Raw genomic sequence first — 23655 nt, forward strand, 5'->3', positions numbered from 1 at the left:
AGTGCGCGCAGTGTTGGTGGAAGTTTATAATTCAAAATTGCGTGAACTTTATCTGGACAAGTTCTTATACCCTTTTCTGAAACCAAAAAACCCAGAAACTCAACTTCGGTTTTGTAAAACTTTGACTTCTCTGTCGATACTCTCATTCCCGATTTTTCCAACTTGCCTAAGATTCTATCGATGCTACCCAGATGTGAGTTTTATACCGTTTATACCGTCTCTGAGGAGTGTTCTTATTTCTTTATTAATGAACGGCGCAACTGAAACCGGATACGGATAGCTTTTGTTATAAATTGGATCATTTGTTTGAGTACGAATCCTAGCCTTAACATTGGTGTTTAATGGTAGTGCTCTATTTGGGTCAGCAAATGCATTTATGTGTGTGTTAATCACATCCCGAAATAGAGTTTTAATGCGAAATGGAACAGAGTCTTCTTCTATTGTAATCAAATTGCTTTGGTTACATGAGAGATGCTGTAGTTTCTCTTTACCGCTACGGTAAAATAAGTATCCATTTTCAGTATCAACATTTGCCTCAATTTCTCTAAGAAAATCGTATCCAATGATACCATCAAATGTACTTAAGTTGGGAAGTAAGTGAAATGTTGAGGTATGATCGAGAACATTCATCAGGCATTTCTTATTTACTAAATTTGTCCCATTGATAGACTTTAACTTGAAGGGTTTACCGATACTTTTGATGCCATGCAGAAACGAAAAATTTTTAACATAGTTCTTAGAAGTTCCGGTGTCGATTAGAAGGCGTAGCTCCGAACCGCTTTTGGAAGTTTTAGTTATAAACGGCAGGAGCGACTTTAGTTTAAATAATTAATTTCTTCAACTTCTTTCGTATCGCTATCAACTTGATTATAGTTATTAGTATCATCATCAAGGTGACAACTCTCAGCATAATCTCTGAAATTATCGCCTTGAGAATACTCTTCATTATATGCTTCGCAATCAACTTGATCAAAAATTTCTTTTTCAGGCAGAAAGCGGCAAAAGCGCGGACAAAGTCATGACGAATGTGAGTAATTTCAAGCTCTTGAGCTACTGCGAGTGCACAGGAAAGATCCTTTGGCATTGCCGAAAATAGAGTGTCGCATAGTGGACGACGAAGCCCCGAAATGAATACCCGTAAAGCGTTTTCTCTTGCTCGATCGTTAAGAGCTAAAATAATTTCCTTATTACTACTATGGCTCATTATTTGTTTATTAATTATGAGAGTAAATTGTTTGTCAAATTTGTCATAATATTCGGAAATTGACATCCTACCTTGCCTTAACACACTAAGTTCGTTCTCCAGGACATACAATGGTCTTTTGTCGGAGTACGATTGATCCAACATTGCAATGATTGCTTGAAAATTAAGCACTGTATTGAATGACGAAAGAGTAGAATTAGCAGATTCAGTAATCTTATTGGGAAATATTCCCGTTGCAATGTAGTATTTTTCCGAAACCTCTTTATAATAATTCATTGCAAACTGAGCAGCGGTGCACCATGCCGGATATGATGACGAATCGCCTTTAAATTCAGGCAACGACTTAATTAGGTCCAAGCTAGAATTATTATCTGCAACTAAAGGGTCAATAGATACCGGAGCATAAGTCTGAACGGTGGGAGACGTTAATCGTTTCAATTGTGAGGTTAATTGATCAAGCTGATGGGAAAATGCTTGCCTAGTCCGCTCAGTAGCAGTGCTAACTATTTCTAGAACTTGTTCCCTACTAACGCTCATGTTGATATCTAAAAACTCTTAAATTTTCTTTTTTATAAGCTTCAAATCGTAGTTTGTAGCAAATATAAAGAGAACTACAGTTTTAAGAAAGAAATTTAAATAGAAAAGTGGAGAAAAAACAAATTATTCAATGTGATATTCGAACAATGAAAGAAACCATTTTACTAAGCAAGATCGAGGATTATGACCTTCTATGCAAATTTGAGATCCGAAAAGTACGTTTAATATTTCAATAAACTATCGGGTGGTTTTTTAAGAGCTTGATAACTTTTTTTAAAAAAAAAACGCATAAAATTTGCAAAATCTCATCGGTTCTTTATTTGAAACGTTAGATTGGTTCATGACATTTACTTTTTGAAGATAATTTCATTTAAATGTTGACCGCGGCTGCGTCTTAGGTGGTCCATTCGGAAAGTCCAATTTTGGGCAACTTTTTCGAGCATTTCGGCCGGAATAGCCCGAATTTCTTCGGAAATGTTGTCTTCCAAAGCTGGAATGGTTGCTGGCTTATTTCTGTAGACTTTAGACTTGACGTAGCCCCACAAAAAATAGTCTAAAGGCGTTAAATCGCATGATCTTGGTGGCCAACTTACGGGTCCATTTCTTGAGATGAATTGTTCTCCGAAGTTTTCCCTCAAAATGGCCATAGAATCGCGAGCTGTGTGGCATGTAGCGCCATCTTGTTGAAACCACATGTCAACCAAGTTCAGTTCTTCCATTTTTGGCAGCAAAAAGTTTGTTAGCATCGAACGATAGCGATCGCCATTCACCGTAACGTTGCGTCCAACAGCATCTTTGAAAAAATACGGTCCAATGATTCCACCAGCGTACAAACCACACCAAACAGTGCATTTTTCGGGATGCATGGGCAGTTCTTGAACGGCTTCTGGTTGCTCTCTTCACCCCAAATGCGGCAATTTTGCTTATTTACGTAGCCATTCAACCAGAAATGAGCCTCATCGCTGAACAAAATTTGTCGATAAAAAAGCAGATTTTCTGCCAACTTTTCTAGGGCCCATTCACTGAAAATTTGACGTTGTGGCAGATCGTTCGGCTTCAGTTCTTGCACGAGCTGTATTTTATACGGTTTTACACCAAGATCTTTGCGTAAAATCTTCCATGTGGTCGAATAACACAAACCCAATTGCTGCGAACGGCGACGAATCGACATTTCACGGTCTTCAGCCACACTCTCAGAAACAGACGCAATATTCTCTTCTGTACGCACTGTACGCATTCGTGTGGTTGGTTTAATGTCCAATAAAGTAAACTGAGTGCGAAACTTGGTCACAATCGTATTAATTGTTTGCTCACTTGGTCGATTATGTAGACCATAAATCGGACGTAAAGCGCGAAACACATTTCGAACCGAACACTGATTTTGGTAATAAAATTCAATGATTTGCAAGCGTTGCTCGTTAGTAAGTCTATTCATGATGAAATGTCAAAGCATACTGAGCATCTTTCTCTTTGACACCATGTCTGAAATCCCACGTGATCTGTCAAATACTAATGCATGAAAATCCTAACCTCAAAAAAATCACCCGATACATATTTATTTTATGACATGCTGATTAAAATGCATTAACAAGTATAAATTTAAATTTATGCCTACACATACATACAAACATTGTATGTGCTAAAGTACGTGCGTCCGAATAACTTATTTTGTAATATTTACAATTTGCATAAATATTTTTGTTTATGACATAACATCGAGTCAAGTGCATTGATAAGAAAATAGGATCCCTAGGGGTTCATCTCTTATATATGAGCACTGACGAAAACATCGAAAAAGTCTACAGAACAATTTTGGATAACCGTAAAGGAAAGTTGTTCGAGTGTCTGCTAGGACATTATGAGGGCCGATTTCTCAATATCTAGTTTGCAGCGATCTGCTAGTTAAGTTCTGGTTAAAAAAGTTCTTTACCGAAGGAAGGAAACTTGATGTCAAAAGTTAGTCAAAACGGTGGAAAAATCTCTTGAATTGCTTCCGCATCCAGCGTATTCTCTAGGTCTGGCCCCGAACGACTATTTTCTGTTCTCAGATTTTAAAAGAATGCTCGCTGCGAAGAAATTTTCGTCGTATGAAAAGGTGGTGATCGCCGAAACTGAGGCATATTTTTAAGCAAAGGATTACTACAAAAAATGGTACCGAAAAGTTGGAGGACCGCTATAATCAGTGTATAACAGGGTATCAAGAAAACGAAATTTGCCAGAAAAATGTGTTTCACTATAGTAGGTTGGGGACTTTTCAATTAACCTCTTACAATCATAAAAGGAACACTTGGAAATTCCAGGTGTAGCTATTCAAGTGTAGCCAGGTCCTTTTCCATCTAGTCTGTCCAACGGATCGGACGTCTTCCACTTCCTCAGCTTCCCCCGGCGGGTACTGCGTCTAATACCCGTAGAGCTGGAGTGTTTCCATCAATTCGGACGACATGACCTTGCCAACCTAGCCTCGTTGAACTATGTACATATATCAATGTCGTCGTATATCTTGTACAGCTCATTGTTCTCATAGGCCTATAAATCTTCCGCAGAACCTTTCTCTAGAAATCTCATTGTCCATGCGACAGCACCATATAGCAGGACAGGGATGATAAGTGACTTGTAGAGTTTGGTTTTTGTTCGCCGAAAGAACACTTTACTTCTCAATTGCCTTTGTACTCGTCCGAAATAGCACCTGTTGGCAGGAGTTATTCTGCGTTGAATTTCAAGGCTGACGCTATCGTTGGTGTTAATGCTGGCTGCAAGATGGACGACGTTATCTACGACTTCGACATTATGACTGTCAGCAGTGACGTTGGAGCCAAGTCGCGAGTGCGATGACAGTTTACTGACAGGAGATATTTCGTCTTGCCCTCATTCACTACCAGACCCATGTGTTCTTATTTAGCATATTTCCACAAATTATTTTTACTTTACTTATATTTAAGTAAAATCTTTTAATTATAGTGAATAAATTCTAACATTTGACAGCTGTCAAACTACTCGTTTTGACTTTCAATACGATATTCAAAGAAAAAAGGCGTAGCCGCCTAACATTTCACATATCTACGCGAAAATCAGAGTGTACATATGTGAGTCATGATCAAGGTCGCTTAAATGATCATACACATTTTAAAATACAGTCTACAGAGTTAGAGTTTTCATGCATATACAAGTAATACCTGTAGGGGCTTGAAAGCGCTTAACCTATGTAATTATAATTCAAATTCCGAACACTTTCACACACACGATAATGCAAATTTGTTGAGTGCATGCCATGTGACAAAGGCATTATGTGCTCGTATACTAAATAGGAATAACAGCAATTAAGCCTAATTTTTTGATAGAATTACAATGCTTGTTAGTATTTTTTTAATATTCGTTGCAATAATTTACTGCGACATTAATAGGTGCAATTATTTGTATATACATACATATAAATATGCTCAGTTGTAATTAAAAGAAAATCCCTTTTTACTAATTTTACTTTTCCGTTAGTATTTTGCAAAAAAAAATTAACTGATAATAATAATTTTTAGTGATTCTATCTCAGCGCCATAGCCTGGCGTGTCGCCTACCTTCAGTAATTTTATTAATTCGTGCTACAAAACTGTGAAATAATTTGTCGGAAATATGAAACACATACGCTTGTGCTATTTTTAGTATGAACCGTTAGATCTCCAACAATTTATATAGCATATTTCTCATAAACCGCTAAAACAACTTTCGAAAACCATATCGATGTTGATGAGATACGTATAAAGGTTAAGCAGGTTAATGCGATCCGTAAGAACAGGAGAGAATAAAGAATAAAAATTTAGTGAAAAATAATCTCTACTGACCCGAAATTATACATACTTACCAAGTGGGGAACTTCATTGTTAGTTGTAGATGTCATAACCTCCAACTTTGGTAACAGATGCCTTTAGGTAAAAGTAACTTCAGATAACCGAAACTACGAAAGTAAGTTTTATATTGAAGAAACTCTGAACTTAGTTTAAATTTTAGTGAAGCGAAACTTTACAATATTTTTAGTGAGAAGAGGTGTTATATCATCATAAGTAATAAAAAAAAAAGCTTTTGAGCCGAGCTATAGGAAAATTTGTATATATTAAACTCTGTATTTTGAATGCTGAACATCTAAATGCGCAATTAACAAGAGTTTAAGTTGTTCTATTAAACATATTTTTCTAAACCCTGTAAACTCTCATCAAACACAGAAATTCTAAATTCTAAATACCATTTGAGACATTCGTTAAGTCCAATTTCCGATGACTCATTCGAGCATTTCGACTGGTAACTGGCGAATGACACGCGTGATATTTTGCTGCAAGGCCTGAATCGAAGCGGAATTGTCCGCATAGACTTTAGACAGGAAAAAGTTTAACGGTGTGATATCATATGATATTGGTGGCCAATTGCCAGGCCCAAAACGTGAAATTATCTAGCGCAGTCTTGTTGAAACCAAATGTCACCGAGATCACTAGCTTCAATTTCAGGCAGCATATAGTCGGTTATCTTGGCGCGATAACGGTCGCCATTTATCTCACTGTCATACTTTCTGAGGAAATATGGACAAACCCACAAAACCTTTTTTTTTCTGGACGAAATGACGGCTCTTGAATCTATTCAAGTTTATCTTCGTTTCAAATGTGGCAATTTTTCTTCTTTACATACCAATTGAGCCACAAATGGGCCTAATCGCTGAACCAAATTCTCTCTTGGAACTTTTCAAGAGCTTATATAGCGTGTATAAGTGCTGTCGCTTGGGAAGGTCGAGCGGCTTCAGTTCTTCAAGCTGTAGTTTGTAAGTTTTCAATTGAAGATCTTAACGTAAATGCGTCACGTCGTTTCATACGTCAGACCAAGCCGCTGCGAACGCCTCCAAATCGACTCTCCACGGTCTTCGTGTACACTCTCAGCTACGGCTGCTATAATTTCTTCACTGCGTGCTGGACCTAATGGCTCGAAAATTATTCAAAAATGAATGCTAGGTCTCAAAATGGGTGATGATGTTGCGAACAGTACGCTCAGGAGGCCGATTATGTAGACCATAAGTTGAGCGAAGCGCGCCAAAAACATTCTTTACAAAACGTGAATTTTTTGTAATAAAGTTGAACGATTTTTAAACGTTGTTCAGGTGTAAGTCTTTCCATGATGAAATGCCAAACAATACTGAACAAGAATAACATGACATCTTGACAAGACTCAAGCGTGATCTGTCAAAAAATGCTATTGAAACATATAGATCTTCTTGAATCAGCCGTTACATTGGAATATATTAATTATAATTAATTATTTATGAAAAAGTTTCAACTATTCACAAACAAAAAAATATTCTGTCCTTCAAATGACAACTACCTCAATAATATCAATAAATTATAAAATATGTCTTCCCCGTTTTCAAATGAAAGCAATTTTTTTAAATAAATTTGATTTGACAAACCAAAAATTTCAAAAACTTTCGCATGAATCTTATCATTGATCAAACTTTTTATTACTTTACAGGTTGACAATTTTCTCTCATGGCCAGCACATTATGATAATATAATAATGGCGAATAGATGAACCATAGAATACGCACCGCTCATTCGCAACGTTGTACAATTTTATATAAACAAATAAATTATTGAAAAAAACGATCAACCTAAACCACAAATCTACGAGAAAAGTAGTACAAAGCATGGTACTTAAGGACATACACGTCCGTGAAAACATCAATATGGATAATCATCGTACGACCACAACACTTACCAATACGCCGCCGACCACAACCTTTACGACGCGTCGCGGTTACACCTTTTCGGGTACAACACTCTTTCTGATCGCCGCATGTTTTGTGTGCACGCTACTGGCGGTCAGCTTTATTATTTACAATGTGGCTACGTGTGAACAGCAGCTTACACCGTTGCCGGATGAGGAAGTCATTTGTACGACGGTAAAGAAGCATATACTGAAGGCGAGCAGCACCAGCGATGAAGCTAAAGAGCGAACACACTACGAACGTGACGTACGTCTGCCAAATTCGATGAAGCCGCAGAAATATAATATCACCCTTGTGCCATACCTACTCAATAATAATTTCACATTCGAAGGGGAGGTACGTATCCAAGTGATTGTACTGGAGGACTGCCATAACATTACCATGCATGCCGTCGAGTTGAATATCACCAAAAACGATGTATCCGTACGGCATATTGGCAGGTCAACGGCGACGTCGGCATTGCAGCCAGCTTTGGCAGAGCATGCTCGGTATGTGCCGGAAATTGACGGCGTCGAACTGAGGATACGAAAACAATACATGCTCGAGAGCAAGCAATTCTTCATCATCGAACTGTATGACAAACTAATAAAGGGTGGCGTGTACGAGATAAGCATCCGGTTCAGCGGTCTAATACAGGACTATCTGCAGGGGTTCTATCGCAGTTCGTATCAAGTGGGCAACGAAAAGCGGTAAGTCGGCCATTTTTGTTAATTATGCACATGGTACAAGTGCGTATGTCAGCCAAATTAGTGTGACTGAAGTGAGTGACAGGTAAGGCGCAATTAAAAATTGCACATACATGTGCGTTTGTATGTTTAGATGATTGAATTTCGCCGAAATTGGGACATATGGCGTATTTAAGAAACTTAAAAAGTGTTTGGTCAACAAAAAACAAGAGCTTTTCAATAGTCCAGTTTTAAAAATAAATATTTGAGGTTAAATTGGCATGGTTGACAAACTCCAATCTTATCTTTTAATCCAAAAAAGGTACATCAATTATTATAAAAAGTAGAAGAAGAATTAGAAAGCGTGAAGAAGATTACAGGGTTTGTCCGGAAAGTAATAGGACTGATTTTCTTTCGCCGAGACTGTACTTCGGAGCGTGCGCGCACCGACTGGATTCGGTAGACGATGTTCCTAGCTAATGAACGAGCGGCTCGGCAGTTGTCTCCGAGCACCTGGAGAGTCAGGACAAACCTTTTCGCGCGACGTGTTCCTGTGTGTGGTGCAAGCCGAAAATACAGCGTTCGTTAGAGCAGGGGTACGCTCTACGATTAAATTCTGTGTAAAACTCCGTAAATCTTGCTTAGAGACTTTAGATATGATCAAGCACGCTTACTCAGATGTTGTTTTAACAGGAATTGGTGTGTTTCGGTAGCACCAGACCTTTTTGGAGGGCCGGGAAGAGGTCGCTGATGAAGACCGTACTGGAAGACCTGCGACTTCTACAAGCACCGACAATGTGACTCTTGTGCGCAAAGTTTAGAACTTAGACCGTCGACTAAGTATTCCTTTAATTGCCCAGATGGTAAATTTATCAAAATCTGTGGTTCATGACATTATGACGGAGTTGCACCACGACAACATCCCGGTTCACACCGCCCTTCTTATGAACAGCTACCCAATCAAGGCCGGCATCCCAACACTTCCGTAGCCGCCCTATGTGGCCCCCGGACTTTTTTTCTTTCCTTGCCTGAAAAGGCCGATGAAAGGCAAGCATTTTGAGACTACAGATTGGATCAAGCAGTATGCACCTCGGCTCTCAAGGCTATTCCAGAGAATGCCTTCCGTGGCTTGGAAATCGTGCTGGCAGCGGTCCATCACACAGAAGGAGCCTATTTTGAAAGATTTTAAAGAATTGTAACGATTGGTGCAATAATTTTTTTTTAATCCACTCAATCCTATTACTTTTCGCACAAACCCTGTATAACGAGCTTTTCCGTCTCCCCTTATTTCAATGCGCGAATGATCCAAGAGTAGAACTTAGAAGTTATGACTACACATAGAGAGAAGACATTCGTCTCCAGAAAACAGGTGTACCCTTACCGGAAGGAGCCGGACTTACATTTGTTTAGCTTGGCAGCATTCTCCAAAGTTATTTTAGAAATATTTTCTATCAGTATCACTACAGCACAGAGTCCGATATGCCAATTGTCGCAACCGTTTATGTAACCTAAGGAAGAGGATCCAAAAATACTATGGTTTAAGCTGAGATCACTATATTCAAACAGAATACTTTAGAAGCTTTTGTTGTTCAGGCTATGAATAGCGGTTCATTTCTTTAAGGTATTTCCGTTGAAATAAAAAGAGTTGAAAACTTAAACTCAGCCATATCTAACCCTCACGAAGCTCCAAACTCAGGATAGTAAAACAATTTTTTTAGATTATAGAGTACACTGAAAATGTTTTTGAGAGAACGTAGGCCAAAGAAAGATACATCCCCTCTCTTAGCGCCTTTTCGTGTTGCGTCATATTTCAATTAAAGATCAAACTTTATTTTTGTTTTACAGTTGGCTGGCCTCTACGCAGTTTCAAGCCACGGATGCCAGGCGAGCGTTTCCCTGCTTCGATGAGCCATCGTTGAAAGCAAATTTCTCACTGAAAATAGCGCGACCACGTAACATGACCACGGTGTCTAATATGCCCATCCTTTGGACGAAACCACAGTAAGTACTGCGTAACATGAAATAATTTCAATTTAAAAACATAATTTTCATTAAACTTCTAGCGAGTCTCTCTCGAACTATGTATGGGATCAATTCGCTGAAAGCCTACCCATGTCTACATATTTGGTAGCCTACGCTATTTCCGACTTTGATCACATTTCCGATGGCAACTTCTCTGCGTGGGCGCGTAAGGACGCCATCCAATCGGCGCGGTACGCGCTAAGCGTTGGTCCGAAAATTTTAAAATTCCTAGAAGAATATTTCGATTTGCCATTCCCACTGCCAAAGCTCGATATGATAGCGCTACCCGATTTCCAAGCTGGCGGAATGGAGAATTGGGGTCTGATCACTTACAGGTACATTATGGTAGATAATAATAATATTTATGTAAAAGTCACTCACCGCTCCACTCTTAAAGGGAGACGACAATGCTCTTTGAGGAAGGAGTCTCCGCTACAACTAATAAGCAACGCATTGCCAGTGTTGTTGGACACGAATTGGCGCATCAATGGTTTGGCAATCTGGTAACACCCAGTTGGTGGTCGGATATTTGGCTAAATGAGGGATTCGCAAGTTATATGGAGTACATAACAGTGGATGCTATTCATCCGGATTGGAAGACCCAAGATCAATTTGTGGTTAGCGAACTGCAAAATGTTTTCCATTTGGATGCGTTGTCATCATCGCACAAAATTTCGGTGGAGGTCTTTAATCCCGATGAAATTTCAGAAATTTTCGATCGTATTTCTTATGGCAAAGGTTCGACCATTATACGCATGATGAGTCATTTCTTAACTTCAAAAGTCTTTCGACGAGGTCTGAGCAAGTATCTCAAGGAAATGTAGGTTGCTGACAATATTTAGTAAGCGTATAACTTCAATAACTTCAATAACTCTCATCTCTTATAGGTCTTATCATGCCGCAGAACAGGACGACTTATGGCGTTTCTTAACAACAGAAGCCATTTCCGCCGGTTTGCTTGACCGCAATACCACCGTCAAAGAAATCATGGATACGTGGACTTTACAAGTCGGTTATCCTGTACTCACCGTAACACGCTCTTCAAACGCACACTCCATACGTATGGAACAACAGCGTTTCGTATTTTCAAATCAGTCAGATGATGGCGACTCGGCCAATGATGAAAATCCACTCTGGTGGATACCGATCACATACACCAGTTCAAAGGAATTGAATTTCGAAAACACACGTCCGATGACGTGGGTGCCGCGCACTGAAACTTACGAAATTGATGATCGTAATCTTTCGACGGCCGAATGGTTCATTTTCAATATCCAACAAACCGGTTACTATCGCGTTAACTATGATGTCGACAATTGGAAAGCAATTACAACACATCTAATGCAGCCGCAAAAGTATAGAAGTATTAGTCCTGCCAATCGTGCGCAATTAATAGATGACGCTATGAATTTGGCGCGCGGTGCATACCTGAGTTACGAAACGGCATTGAATCTTACGCGTTACCTCAAACATGAAATGGATCATGTGCCCTGGAAGGCGGCCATGACGGCATTCAACTTCATCGACTCGATGTTGGTGAATCAGGGAGACTACGATATATTGAAGGTAAGTTTATTTTAGGGTGAGTCGGCGTTGCAAGTTTTCGACAGAAAATTTCTGCGGAAGATTTATGGTTCTTTGCGCATTTGCAACGCCGAATACCGCAATCGATGGAGCTATGAGCCGTATGAGTTGTACGACGACATTGACAGAGTTCAGCGAATTAAGAGACAGCGGCTACGCTGGCTAGGTCATGTCGTCCGAATGGATGAAAACACTACAGCACTGAGAGTATCCCACGCAGTACCCGCAGGGTACAGCAGAAGAAGAGCAAGACCTCCATTCCGTTGGTACGACCAGGTGGAGAAGGACCTGGCTACACTTGGAATCACATCTTCTACTGTTTGTGGGTTGCATCCGAAAGTTATACGGACAATGGAAAACCCCTTCGGATATACATAAATATCCTAAGCATGGATTATAGTTTCCATGAACCAAGTCATATGATATTTTTGTTGATTTAACGATCTAGACAATTATCCGAATGGTGTAGGAACGTGTTGTCGAGGTGATAGTTCATGGTGCAATATAGATCCAGGTCCATACTGACTGCGCGGACTGGACTTAGTGTGAGCGATGGTTTTAGTAGGTTAATCGGATGATATTATCCGTTCTCAGCACGGTTGGGTCTATGTAAGTGGAAATAATTTGCGTTTAAAATGAACTAGGGCTAAATAACAGGAAATAACATTATTAAGGAAACGCCTTCCTACTGGAGTTATAATGCTATTACTGAGATAAATAAATTGTAGTGAGTCGAAAACTAAAAAAAGATCAACACCATGCCATCGGAATACGAAAGAACTCTCACTAACTTTCTTAACCAGTATTCAAATTATTACGATTTTGTTGCAGAACTATCTTTTGGATCTGCTGGAAAATGTGTACAAAGACGTTTCGCCGAATAATTTCACCGACGATGCTGATAAGGGCGAAGATATGCTCAAGCTATTCAAACGTGTGGAAATATTGAATATGGCCTGCCATTTGGGGCACCGAGACTGCATTTTAGAGAGCGCACGTCACTTCCAGAATTGGATTGAGGTGCCCAACCCGGACACAAATAATCCGTAAGTAGCGTGAATTTTTTTTCAAGAAATACTTTTTATTAATTTAAAATTTTTGGAAACTCTTTAGTATACCGCCAAACCTACGCGGCATCGTTTATTGCACGGCAATACAATATGGCAACGAGTTTGAGTGGGACTTTGCATTCCAGCGCTATCGCAGCACGTCGGTCTCAACGGAGAAGGAATTGCTGCTCAGCGCACTTGGCTGCTCGCTCGAGCCCTGGATCTTATCGCGCTATCTGCGGCGCTCAATTAGTGGCGACGACATACGCAAACAGGACGTTTACAGGGTGTTCGCGGCGGTATCAAGCAATGTTGTGGGCCAGCAGATCGCTTTCGACTTCATGCGCAACAATTGGAATGAAATCAAAAATTAGTAATATTCGATTTTTTTAAATAATTTTTTTTTGTAATTTTCATAACGGTTTCTATTGTGCAGCTTGGGTTCAACGATGTCCAATATAAATGCGATACTGAAGTTCGCCACCAAACGCATGAATTCGAAATTTTTCCTCGCCGAGTTGGAGTCGTTCGTTAAAACCGATGTTAAGGATAACGGTCGTTCCATACAACAAATTCTTGAACAGGTGCGTGTCAATGTGGACTGGATGGCACGCAACTACCAGGATATCATACAGTGGCTACAACGTGAGGCAATCACAAGGCAACAACAACACGGTGCTTCACTAGCGACTCATTAGGTCAGCAGCGATTTTTTAACGAGATTTTGTGTATTTTTTATTGTTGTGAAATACATGCAAAATGTCATATTCATGTGCTCTTTGTTGTTGCGCGCCGATGATGTCGTACATTTTCAAGTATTCTGTGTATGTTGTAAGAAATTTTTGTAAAATCTGCTGTGTGTGTGAGCGCCAGTTGAATCAGCCCAATGTAAACAGAAACAGTTTTTTTAACATATTTACATATTTTTAAGTAAATCGTGCATATCTTTACCCACACACACTCACACACATGTATGTGTGTATGCAAAAATATTTATACAAAAATATTAAACTTTGTCATAATTAATCAAGTTAGACTTCTAACATACACACATACTATACATACACACACATACATATATTTTATATGGTTAGTCTTTAAATACATATATTATAAGCAGCAAATTACAAATATTATCTTTTAGGTGTATTTTTATTTAACTTATGTATAATGTGAATGTGTAAAGTGTGTACTTAATACAAATGAAAAACATTTACTTATTTTGCATTTTCATTTCATGGGCTACTACTAGGGGCTAGGGCTACTACTAGGGAGATCCTAATAGTAAATAACGAAAAAAATTATAAATTATTTATACGTGATGCGGATTTTATAGTGTGTAAAAATCTAAAAGAAATTCCTTTCCGGAACAGTGTTGAATCAACATACGATTTTTTTATTTTACAATTTCGAATATTTTTATTAATAATTTTAAAATTTTTAATCACAAATGCAGAAAGAAAAAAGGAATAAAATTTAAACCCCATTACTGTATCGAAAAAAACTGTTTAATCCCAAAATATCCCAAATACCGGTTTGAAAACAATTAGCATTAAGTTAAAAATAAAAATTTTAAATATTTATTCATATGTTGGTTTAAAATGATGTTGGGATTACAACTTGAAAGTATAGTTGCATTGGATTAAAAATTAAAGTTTCAATTTTTATTTCCAATGGTGAGATTAAAAACTTGCATACGTATAACACAGCATTTCATATTAATAACCAGATAAACAGAAATAGTTCATCATTTATGACCACCACTGTAGAATTCAACGGATAAAAAATTTAAAACAGTTACATATAACAAAATGGAGATACCCGAATGTAACCACCGATACGAGTATTACAAATACATACTACACCACTTATTTGCATTTATTTGAATTTTGATTATTTAACTTTCAATATAAAACAGAACTGGATAATATTTATAAGATTTCAAAATTGTTGCAACGCTGCAAGGCGCTCATGAAATAGGGTCTCCGTGATGTTAACATAACGAATATAACATAGATGTGTGTACGATGAACGACTTTTTCTATTTCACAATATTGGCAAAAACAAAAATGGTATAATAATTAGAAAATTAAAAGCAGCAACACGTTCAAATATATGTGTATGTATATAAAAGTTTATTATTATTAAAAACTGATTGTTTTTAATAATAACAATTAATATAGCATAAATCGATATAAATTTTGAATCCAAATATCGATACATACCTACTGTTATCGCAACTCATCAGGTATTTGTTGACTGTGTAGGAGATGTTTCTTAAACCATATAAATTACGGAGTAATGCTCCATTAAAAGGATCTGAATCAAAACGTTTGCGACAACGTGTAGAAAAGGCATTTCCGGATGCAACGGCCGAACAACTCAGTTTAGTGATACCAGCAAAGAGCGCCGTAACGCAGCTAAAATTGACAACGCATGGCGGCACACAAACGAACGTTTTCTGTGTAGACAAATTGCCTATGTTCTTCGAACTTGAGTCAGGCGAGTTGGCACCGACCTTGTACGCTTTGTGGCTCGTGCCGTCCTTGCTGCCCTATTTCACCACACACCGTGAAGTATTGCCGAAACTCTCAAATGGCGCTGAACTAATGTTGCCCGGTGTAGTGCCAAAAGGTACCGGTATGAATATGTATGGACGCTATCGGCAAGGACAGTTGATGGGTGTTAATTTGGTTTCCAATGAGTCTGCTGTAGCAGTTGGTTATTTACCTCGATCTTCAGATGATTTGTATATGTGCGGTCGTCAAGGTGTAGCCGTGAAGATGTTGCATATATTCGGTGATAAATTATGGGGCCATGAGCCTACATTAATACAACAAGTACCATTAAAAAAGGCGGCGCCATTAACAAAAGACGATTTTCCAGAACTGGGTGCTAAGCAGGACAAACAGAAAAAGGATGGAAATGATAAGTTAACGTTGGCAGATATTGTAGCCAGTACACAAACGCTTGAAACAACTAATCGAGAGGCAATATTCCCGGAACTAGAGAAATTGGAAATATCTTCTAGTGAAATAGACGTGGAAAGAAATAAGAATATATCCATAGAGAATGGTGAAAACGTTGGCGTTGAAGATTCTGAAGCGGAAAGTGAAACAACGCCTGAAATGATACTAAAAAATGCTTTCTTAGCTGCACTGAAAAATCATGGCAAAAATTTGCAATTGCCACTCTTGACCAGCAATTTCTATCGTTTATATGTTGTGCCTGAAGCTCCTCAGCCAATTGACTTGAAGAAAACTAAATATAAGAAACTTTCGAATTTCCTCAACGAAATGATCGATCAGGGCTTTATTGTTGTACGCGAAGAGTCAAAGGGCGTGGATAAAATTACCTCCATAGATCTTGATCATCCAGAAGTGGTTAATTTTATAACCGATTTCAAACCTCCAAAACAAGCCGCAGATGGTGAACTACAAGATCAGCCACTATTTCGTTCAGAATTGACAGAAACTTATATTGTTTCGGATGAAACAGCGCCTTTCTTTGCTAAAATGAATTTTAAGCGCGGCGAAGGTGTACCAACCGCACAAATCAAAAAGGTTATACGTGAATATATAAGCAAACATAATCTGCCTAAAGCTGATCCGACAGGTGGTACTATACAGTTAGACGAAACGCTTGAAAAAATTTGTAACAGCAAGTCTGCAACCGTCAGTCAAATTTGCAGTGCTATCACCAGCAAAATGGAATACAGCTACCAAATGTGTGAGCTCAAGAATGTAGCGTCCAACAAGCCACTCATACAAATGTCACTTGCAACTCGTTCGGGTAACAAGAAGGTTACGCTGATCAGCAACGTGGAGTGTTATGGCATTATCGTTCCAGAGTTTATTAAACTGTGTAAGCAGGGGGCGGCGGCTAGTACCACAGTTGTCAAATTGCCACATCAAAAGGCCGAACAACTGCAGATTCAAGGTAATCAAGTGCGGTTTGTTTATAACTTATTGACCGAAACTTACAAAGTACCACCAAAATGCATATTAGGATTAGAACTGGCTAAAGATGGTAAAAAACACAAGAAAAAATAAATCAACAACACAAAATTAATTAAACTCCTAACTAGAACGTGGTTCAACCAAGTTGGATTGTAACAAAATAAACAATAATCTAAAGCGAACATATATTTGTTTAAATTTTAATACTTGTAGTAAAAATATTTTGGGTCATTATGAAACGCAGCAGCTAATGTTTAACAATAATTTATTAAAGTTTCATAAATTTGAATATGAATTTTCCACAACAATAATATTTGCATTCTTACGGAATTTCTACTATTTCTAATAGCCGTTGTATTGCCTTGTGCAATTATGGATGTCCGTATTTTTAAAATCCCCAACAGATTAATGTCTTATGTATGTTTATATTATTTTACTTGGCTTTGCCTTGAGCTGCAACAGCCTCAATGGCTTTTCGTACAGTTTCTTCGTCACCAAGGAATTTCATGGAAACAACGGGTTTGAAGTTCTCATCCAATTCGTAAACGAATGGAATGCCAGTGGGCAAATTCAATGCCATAATCTGATCCTCAGAAAGATCTACAAAAAAATGTGTAAATAAGTTGCATGCCTTTAAGCTTTTCAGATTATTTAACTTACTATCCAAATGCTTAACAATGCCACGCAGACTGTTACCATGAGCAGCGATAATAATTTGCTTGCCTTCCTTCAATTGTGGTATGATAACATCATTCCAGTAGGGCAGTGTACGTTGAATAGTTAATTTAAGGGATTCGAATTTGGGGAACTCTTCTTGAGATGGGCCATTAGCATAGCGGGGATCCTTAACGATGACATCATAGTAAGGATGGTCGGGTTCCATTGGTGGTGGTGGAGTATCAAAGCTGCGGCGCCAGATTTTGACTTGCTCCTCACCGTATTTGGCGGCGGTTTCAGCTTTGTTCAAGCCGGTTAGTCCACCGTAGTGACGTTCATTTAAACGCCATGACTTATTAACCGGAATGCCCGATTGACCGCTTTCGTTCAGAATTGTTTCCAAAGTGATAATTGCACGATTTAAAACCGATGTGTGTGCAACATCAAATTTCAAGCCAGCATCTTTTACGGCTTTTCCGGCAGCTTGCGCTTCAGATTTTCCCTTATCACTTAAAGCTGAATCAAACCAACCGCAGAATTGATTCTTCTGGTTCCACTCAGATTCACCATGGCGAACCATAACAATTCTGTATTTTCCTGACATTTTTATTTAAAATATACGTACAACCGGATCTGACAAACTTGATGTATACCGTTTTAGATAACACCAATGGATACGAATTCCTGAAAGGAAAATTTTATTTGACCTATAAATGACAGCCACAAGGTCATTTGTTGAAAATGACATTAAAAAGCCGATATTCAGCAATTCAGCATGAGGGAATTCGAAGAGTTGCATTTCACTAGATGAAAAATTTATAAAGTATTTTTACCAAAGACAATTTTCAATATCAGAAATAATCATTAATAATGCGAATTTAGAATAAAATAAATTTCAAATTTTACTTTTTTTTATTTGATTTAGACTTGGTCATAATTTTTATTTTTTTCCAGTTAATTTATATTACTATTTTGCGTATGTATATAATTTTCATCTCGTTGAATCTATTTGGCTTTTCCTTGTGCAGCAACTGCTTCCATTGCTTTTCGGACAGTTTCTTCGTCGCCCAAAAATTTCATAGACACAACTGGTCGCATGCATTCATCCAATTCATAAATAAATGGTATACCAGTGGGTAAGTTCAGTGCCATTATCTGATCTTCGGATAGATCTGCATATATATATAAGTATATAGATTAGAGTTTGTTTGTAGTCACGATTTAGCAAATACTTACTATCTAAATGCTTAACTATGCCTCTCAGGCTATTTCCATGTGCCGAAATAATAATCAGTTTGCCTTCTTTTATTTGCGGTACTATTGTTTCATTCCAATAGGGTAGCGTACGCTCTATTGTCAGTTTCAGTGATTCAAACATGGGAAACTCCTCTTTTTTAGGACCATCTTTATAACGTTCATCGTTAACAATAGTATCGTAGTACGGATGATCCTTTTCCATGGGCGGAGGAGGCGTAGCAAAACTTCTGCGCCATATTTGTACTTGCTTTTCACCATATTTTGCAGCTGTTTCGGCTTTGTTTAGCCCAATGAGATTACCATAATGACGTTCATTTAGACGCCATGTTTTACAAATGGGTATATCCGTTTGTCCAATCTCCTTCAATATTATGTCTAATGTGATGATAGCTCTACAAAGTAACGAGGTGTGAGCAATATCAAATTTATAGCCCGCTTCCTTTAGAGCTTTCGCTGCTGCTTTTGCCTCTGCTAAGCCCTTTTCGCTAAGCGCACTGTCATACCAACCACAAAATTGATTGCTTTTGTTCCATTCTGATTCTCCATGACGAACCATCACAATTTTATACTTTCCACACTTTTTACTCGGTTCATGTGATTGACGCACATTTGTTGGCGTTTGTGTGGGGTAGTTGCGAGTCCATGGCTTATAGGCATAGGAGAAACCAACGGCAGTGCTAAATTGCCTCTTGAAAGTTATTCCAAATTTACCAAAGACGGTAGATATCCGTAATGCCATATTGCTAAACTAATGCCAAATTAATTCAGCGGATCAGCTGATTCGTAACAAACAATTTTGTGTTGCAAGATGTAATTTATTTATAAGTAAATATATATCCGAAGTCAAAAATGTTTATGTTAAAAATTAATTTTTTTTTTTAATTTTCATAACTTTCAAAGTAATTTTAACATTAAAATGTTAATTAATTTTTTCCTTTTTCTGACAATGCATATTAACATGAATTTGACAATTTCCACTATTCCGCATATACAATGTAGAGCTTGGCAACACTTTGTTTCCAATTTTTTTTTTTTGATGTTGTATACACAACAAAAAGAGGAAACCAGCAGCCAGTTTGATGAACCAATCGTGAACAAAGGACTATGCAATGGAATCTTCAATAACTGCTCTGGCAGAAAGTAATTGGAAAAGGGTTGGAGGTTGTGAACTATTACAAACCCTACAAACTAGAATAACGCATGAGGACATTTTCATAAGGTAAACAATTTTATTCTTGTTCTTGAAAACTTTTACTTGACGATATTTTACAGGCCTTCTTTGCATGAAATTATAAGAGATGAAAACGCAGTTCTCCTTAAGAAAGGGGAATCCAATGATGCATGCGAACTTCTGGTTCGTTTGAAGCGGCCTTTTTATAAAATTGACTCCTTATCTTTGGTGTGTACAACTCCAAAACTGGAACTCTTTCTGGGACCACTTAAAGAATATGCAGAGACTTTGTACGGAGAAATTGCTGACGATGAGGATGATAATGACGATGGTGAAGTATTCTCCTACAGATATGATATTGAAGTGCAGAAATCAGGCATTACTGAATTATTACTTAAGGTAAATAGTGATTCTTAATTATAAACCATTATTTAATTATGATTTTATTATATGCACCCAGTTGCTTACACCATCCGACGATATCTGTATATTTGGTATTTTAATACAAATGGCACCCAATCCCAATGGCATAACAACGGGAACAGAAATTAATATGGAAAATGTTCAGAAGATGCTGAACACAGGACAGAAAATATCACCAAATGCTGAGAAGTGCATGCTATTTATGCAAACGGCCAAACAAATGCAAGGTATGGGAAACGTTCAAACTAACTCAACACTTTTAGAACACATGAAACAGGCACTGGCCAACCGAGAGACGCCTTCATCGGAACTGGAAGCTGCATTAAAGACTCACATAGATAATAAGTTTGAACAATTAGAGCGTAAGATTACTACACATTTAAATACGGTGCTATCTGAGCAAAACGAAAAACTCGATAAAATTTTGCAAATTATGGAAAATGGAAAACTTAATTAACACATATAATTTTTTTAAGTTCAATTTTAATAAAGTGACAATGAAAGTATTTTGTGAGCATCTTGTTTTGATGCATTTACATATGTATGTAATATTAATTGTAGAATTTTTCAATCAATGCTAATTGTGCTTACAAAGTATTTGTTTAGAGGCTGAGTTTGTATCCGGTTAAACATTCTCAATTTGGTAGAGTTCTTCAACATTATTTGGGATATAGATTTTCTAGCTTCAACTCTTCTCTTGTTCCGATTATCTCAGAAGTTTGGACGTACACGTTTTCTCTCGCTTTCAGACGCTTACCTCAAAACGTGTCACTTTTTTAGTTTTTATGGTCAATTCATTATCATTCGCTTAATTTAGTTGTGTCTTTGCTGAAAGTTATATGAATATGGCAAAATCAACTTTGCTTATATTTTTTTATCGAGCATTAAAATTCATAGTATAAAGCTACATTTATACATTGTTAGAAATGCAAGTAAACAGTGCACAGCTGATTGAACGAGCTTCCCAACGCTTGGAGAGTTTCTGAATGACAGTCGCGGGCAATAAATAGTTCTACTTTTATAAATTAATTTTTGATATGATATTTTTAGCTTTAATTATATAAGTATTTAAAAATAAGTAAATAAAATTAATGCAAAAATGTATTTATTACTAATATTTAACTTTTTATTTGCTTGTAAATAAAAGCGTTGACTACTGGTCCACTAAAACTAAAAAAATAAAATTTTTTTCTGAATAATTTATTAAAAATGTCAAGGTTTTCATTTTGAGAAAAAAAAAATCATACATATTTTGACGAACTTCACTATTACCAGTTTTGCTTTAATTGAAAAATTGTAAGCCGTTAACAAGGGTAGCGAATTTTTTAATTCCAATATTTTGGATTAAAAAAATTTAATTTATAAAACCAACATTTATGTATATGAAAGTTATAATTGAATTTTTTTTTTAAATTTTATAAAAAAATTGAAAATTAAATTTTAATCCCAAAATCAGAATTAAAAATTGATAAAATATAAATCGTTTGGATGTGTGAGTTTTTACACTGAAATGACAATGGAGCGCAATCAAGTAAATTTCCTGCTGGGTTGTTGCCGAATTCAAAATACTATCGTCGTATGTTATGCAATGAATTATTCAAGTTCTTTGCATCTCATTAGCTGCAAAAAGAGGATATTATTTAAAGCTGTTATATACTTGCATTTATATAATTGACAGACGAAAACGAAAGAAGCAATGTGTATGTATGTATGTGTGTACGCATATGCAAATACTGAATTGAAACAAATATTTAGATTATGATTAAATAAAAAAGTTGCTCACCTTTGATTATAAAAGACATACTTTGCAAAAAAAAGCAGAAGAAGCAATGCACATGCGCAGCACATTCAAATGTAGACGCGTCGGTTTGCGCCGAACGACAATCTAACACGAGAAGCTGCGCGTAAAATTAGAAACATTTCTCAATTAATTCAATTTAACAACATAATTGCCGAAAAAAAAGTTCTAGGCTTGCCGAAAGAACGCACGACATTGAGTGCTTGATTGATATATTTTTCATAGGCCTTATCGGCGTGAATCAATCAGAAGCTGGTCCAATGGTATTAAGCTTTTGAACTTAGCGGTTATGTAGAAATTTGCATACCTAAATTAGTATAATTGTACGAGGAAGATTTTAGTGACATTGATGAAATTTTGTTATTATTATTTTATGAAACATATTGTTTTATTATTTTTTATAGCACTAGAGATGACGTAATTGCCAAATTAGTTAACAGCAGCGTTAAATATGATTTTTGCTTTCGTTTTAAAAGCGATCGCCTCTCAGTTCGTTCAGTTTCCCCCAAAATTTATTTTTGTGACAAATAAGTACCCGAAAATTGTCGCCTTTAAAGTAATTCTAATACACTTATGCCAACGATTTTTCCAGTCCTCGAAACATTTTTCTTAAGCACTTCAGCTACTTCAGCGAATTTTCTTCTATCTCTTCGATTGACGGAAAACGAGTTCCACGAACCTTCAATTTTTGTTTGGGAAACTAGAAAACATCACACAGCGCAAAATCTGGTGACTGATGGTATTCATTGCGTTTTTGACTTTAAATTTGGTCACAATTATTATCGTGTAAAATCGATGAATTGTTCCTCCACAATTCCCTGCCGTTTCCGACGCATGTTCTCACGCAAACGCCTCAATACGGCCAAATAGAACTCCTTATTGACCGTCTGTCCCTCCGGAACAAATACATGAAGCACCAAACCACGAATATTGAAAAAACAATGAGCATCATCTTAATTTGGGAGCGGCTTTGTGGTGTTTTTTTAGGTTTCAGCTACTTTTTCCCCTCCATTCTGATGATTGTTGACTTGTTTGCATGTCAAACTCATAAACTCATGTCTCATCGGCAGTTATAATGCTCTCCCTGAATGTGGGATCGGAATTCGCACGATCAAGCATGTCCAAAGAGAATTGTTTACGGGGCTCTTTTTGAAAAAAAAAAAATCAGCTTTAGCGGGACGCGTCGAGCAAGACCTTCTTTCATATCTAAAATATCCTTCAAAATCATTCGATGAACTCTATGTCGAGTTCGCTTGCCATCTCTCTTACACATACCTGACGATTTTCAAGCACCATGGTTAACAGATCGCGCTCAGGCATAGTTATTAAGAACAAGTCTTATCAACTTAGCAAAATATATTTTTTGAAATGTCATGTCCGGTAATAGAATTGAAAAAATTTTAACAGCGCATTTAATAGATTTAGCTTGAAACATATTATATGTGAAAAAATAAAAAGTATTGCTAGGTCTCTAGGTTCTATTTCTGCTGAATCGAACATGAACTGGTATAATAAAATAAAAATAGAATTTCGAGCAGTTCCAGCAATTCAATGCGATCTACATATGTAAGTAT

The 23655-nt window shown here is 37.2% G+C and overlaps 5 protein-coding genes across 7 annotated transcripts in view; 3 read left to right on the top strand and 2 right to left on the bottom strand.

Annotated features, from left to right (window-relative positions):
- LOC120776897 (aminopeptidase N) overlaps window positions 1-13746 on the top strand; it is a 56139-nt gene extending 42393 nt beyond the window's left edge. The window contains exons 2-9 of one of the 2 annotated variants that reach the window (XM_040107965.1): window positions 7241-8185; window positions 10007-10162; window positions 10225-10518; window positions 10581-11003; window positions 11071-11749; window positions 12599-12813; window positions 12881-13189; window positions 13253-13514. In XM_040107965.1, coding sequence (XP_039963899.1) covers window positions 7416-8185; window positions 10007-10162; window positions 10225-10518; window positions 10581-11003; window positions 11071-11749; window positions 12599-12813; window positions 12881-13189; window positions 13253-13514 — 3108 coding nt within the window. In that variant the 5' untranslated portion in view covers window positions 7241-7415. Of the gene's footprint in view, window positions 1-7240; window positions 8186-10006; window positions 10163-10224; window positions 10519-10580; window positions 11004-11070; window positions 11750-12598; window positions 12814-12880; window positions 13190-13252 lie in introns of those variants that run through there. The other variant, XM_040107974.1, reaches the window with a different exon arrangement.
- Window positions 13747-15039: 1293 nt separating this feature from the next.
- Window positions 15040-16957, top strand: LOC120776911 (eukaryotic translation initiation factor 2D). Its single transcript, XM_040107985.1, has one exon. It carries the CDS (start codon window positions 15087-15089, stop codon window positions 16866-16868), a length of 1782 nt encoding a protein of 593 aa, XP_039963919.1. The 5' UTR covers window positions 15040-15086; the 3' UTR covers window positions 16869-16957.
- Window positions 16958-17023: 66 nt separating this feature from the next.
- LOC120776957 (phosphoglycerate mutase 2) lies at window positions 17024-18135 on the bottom strand. Its single transcript, XM_040108051.1, has 2 exons — window positions 17436-18135; window positions 17024-17375 (listed from the first exon to the last, which is right to left on the bottom strand). The coding sequence occupies exons 1-2, from the start codon at window positions 18034-18036 to the stop codon at window positions 17209-17211; spliced, it is 768 nt and encodes a 255-aa protein (XP_039963985.1). The 5' UTR covers window positions 18037-18135; the 3' UTR covers window positions 17024-17208.
- A 223-nt stretch (window positions 18136-18358) lies between these two features.
- Window positions 18359-21208, bottom strand: LOC120776937 (phosphoglycerate mutase 2-like). Of its 2 annotated transcripts, XM_040108018.1 has the most exons (3): window positions 20875-21208; window positions 18669-19465; window positions 18359-18604 (listed from the first exon to the last, which is right to left on the bottom strand). In XM_040108018.1, exons 2-3 carry the CDS (start codon window positions 19426-19428, stop codon window positions 18438-18440), a joined length of 927 nt encoding a protein of 308 aa, XP_039963952.1. In that variant the 5' UTR covers window positions 19429-19465; window positions 20875-21208; the 3' UTR covers window positions 18359-18437. The 2 variants fall into 2 exon arrangements, with proteins under 2 accessions (XP_039963952.1, XP_039963960.1); XM_040108026.1 differs by lacking the exon at window positions 20875-21208 and having other exon boundaries at window positions 18669-19539.
- Window positions 19720-20789, top strand: LOC120776948. The gene is made up of 3 exons (XM_040108039.1): window positions 19720-19908; window positions 19962-20259; window positions 20321-20789. The coding sequence occupies exons 1-3, from the start codon at window positions 19799-19801 to the stop codon at window positions 20738-20740; spliced, it is 828 nt and encodes a 275-aa protein (XP_039963973.1). The 5' UTR covers window positions 19720-19798; the 3' UTR covers window positions 20741-20789.
- Window positions 21209-23655: the final 2447 nt, after the last annotated feature.

Source organism: Bactrocera tryoni, chromosome 1 (genome assembly GCF_016617805.1).
Source record: "Bactrocera tryoni isolate S06 chromosome 1, CSIRO_BtryS06_freeze2, whole genome shotgun sequence".
In the NCBI taxonomy this organism is placed as follows: domain Eukaryota; kingdom Metazoa; phylum Arthropoda; class Insecta; order Diptera; family Tephritidae; genus Bactrocera; species Bactrocera tryoni.

Bases quoted from the DNA above. Each gene is read 5' to 3' on its own strand.
- LOC120776948 (XM_040108039.1), top strand. From the start codon at position 19,799: ATGGAATCTTCAATAACTGCTCTGGCAGAAAGTAATTGGAAAAGGGTT. The intron at 19,909-19,961 runs GTAAACAATTTT...GATATTTTACAG, and splicing joins CATGAGGACATTTTCATAAG to GCCTTCTTTGCATGAAATTA. The intron at 20,260-20,320 runs GTAAATAGTGAT...ATATGCACCCAG, and splicing joins TTACTGAATTATTACTTAAG to TTGCTTACACCATCCGACGA.
- LOC120776911 (XM_040107985.1), top strand. From the start codon at position 15,087: ATGTTTCTTAAACCATATAAATTACGGAGTAATGCTCCATTAAAAGGA.
- LOC120776937 (XM_040108018.1), bottom strand. From the start codon at position 19,428: ATGGCATTACGGATATCTACCGTCTTTGGTAAATTTGGAATAACTTTC. The intron at 18,605-18,668 runs GTAAGTATTTGC...ATATATATGCAG, and splicing joins CATAGTTAAGCATTTAGATA to ATCTATCCGAAGATCAGATA.
- LOC120776957 (XM_040108051.1), bottom strand. From the start codon at position 18,036: ATGTCAGGAAAATACAGAATTGTTATGGTTCGCCATGGTGAATCTGAG. The intron at 17,376-17,435 runs GTAAGTTAAATA...ATTTTTTTGTAG, and splicing joins CATTGTTAAGCATTTGGATA to ATCTTTCTGAGGATCAGATT.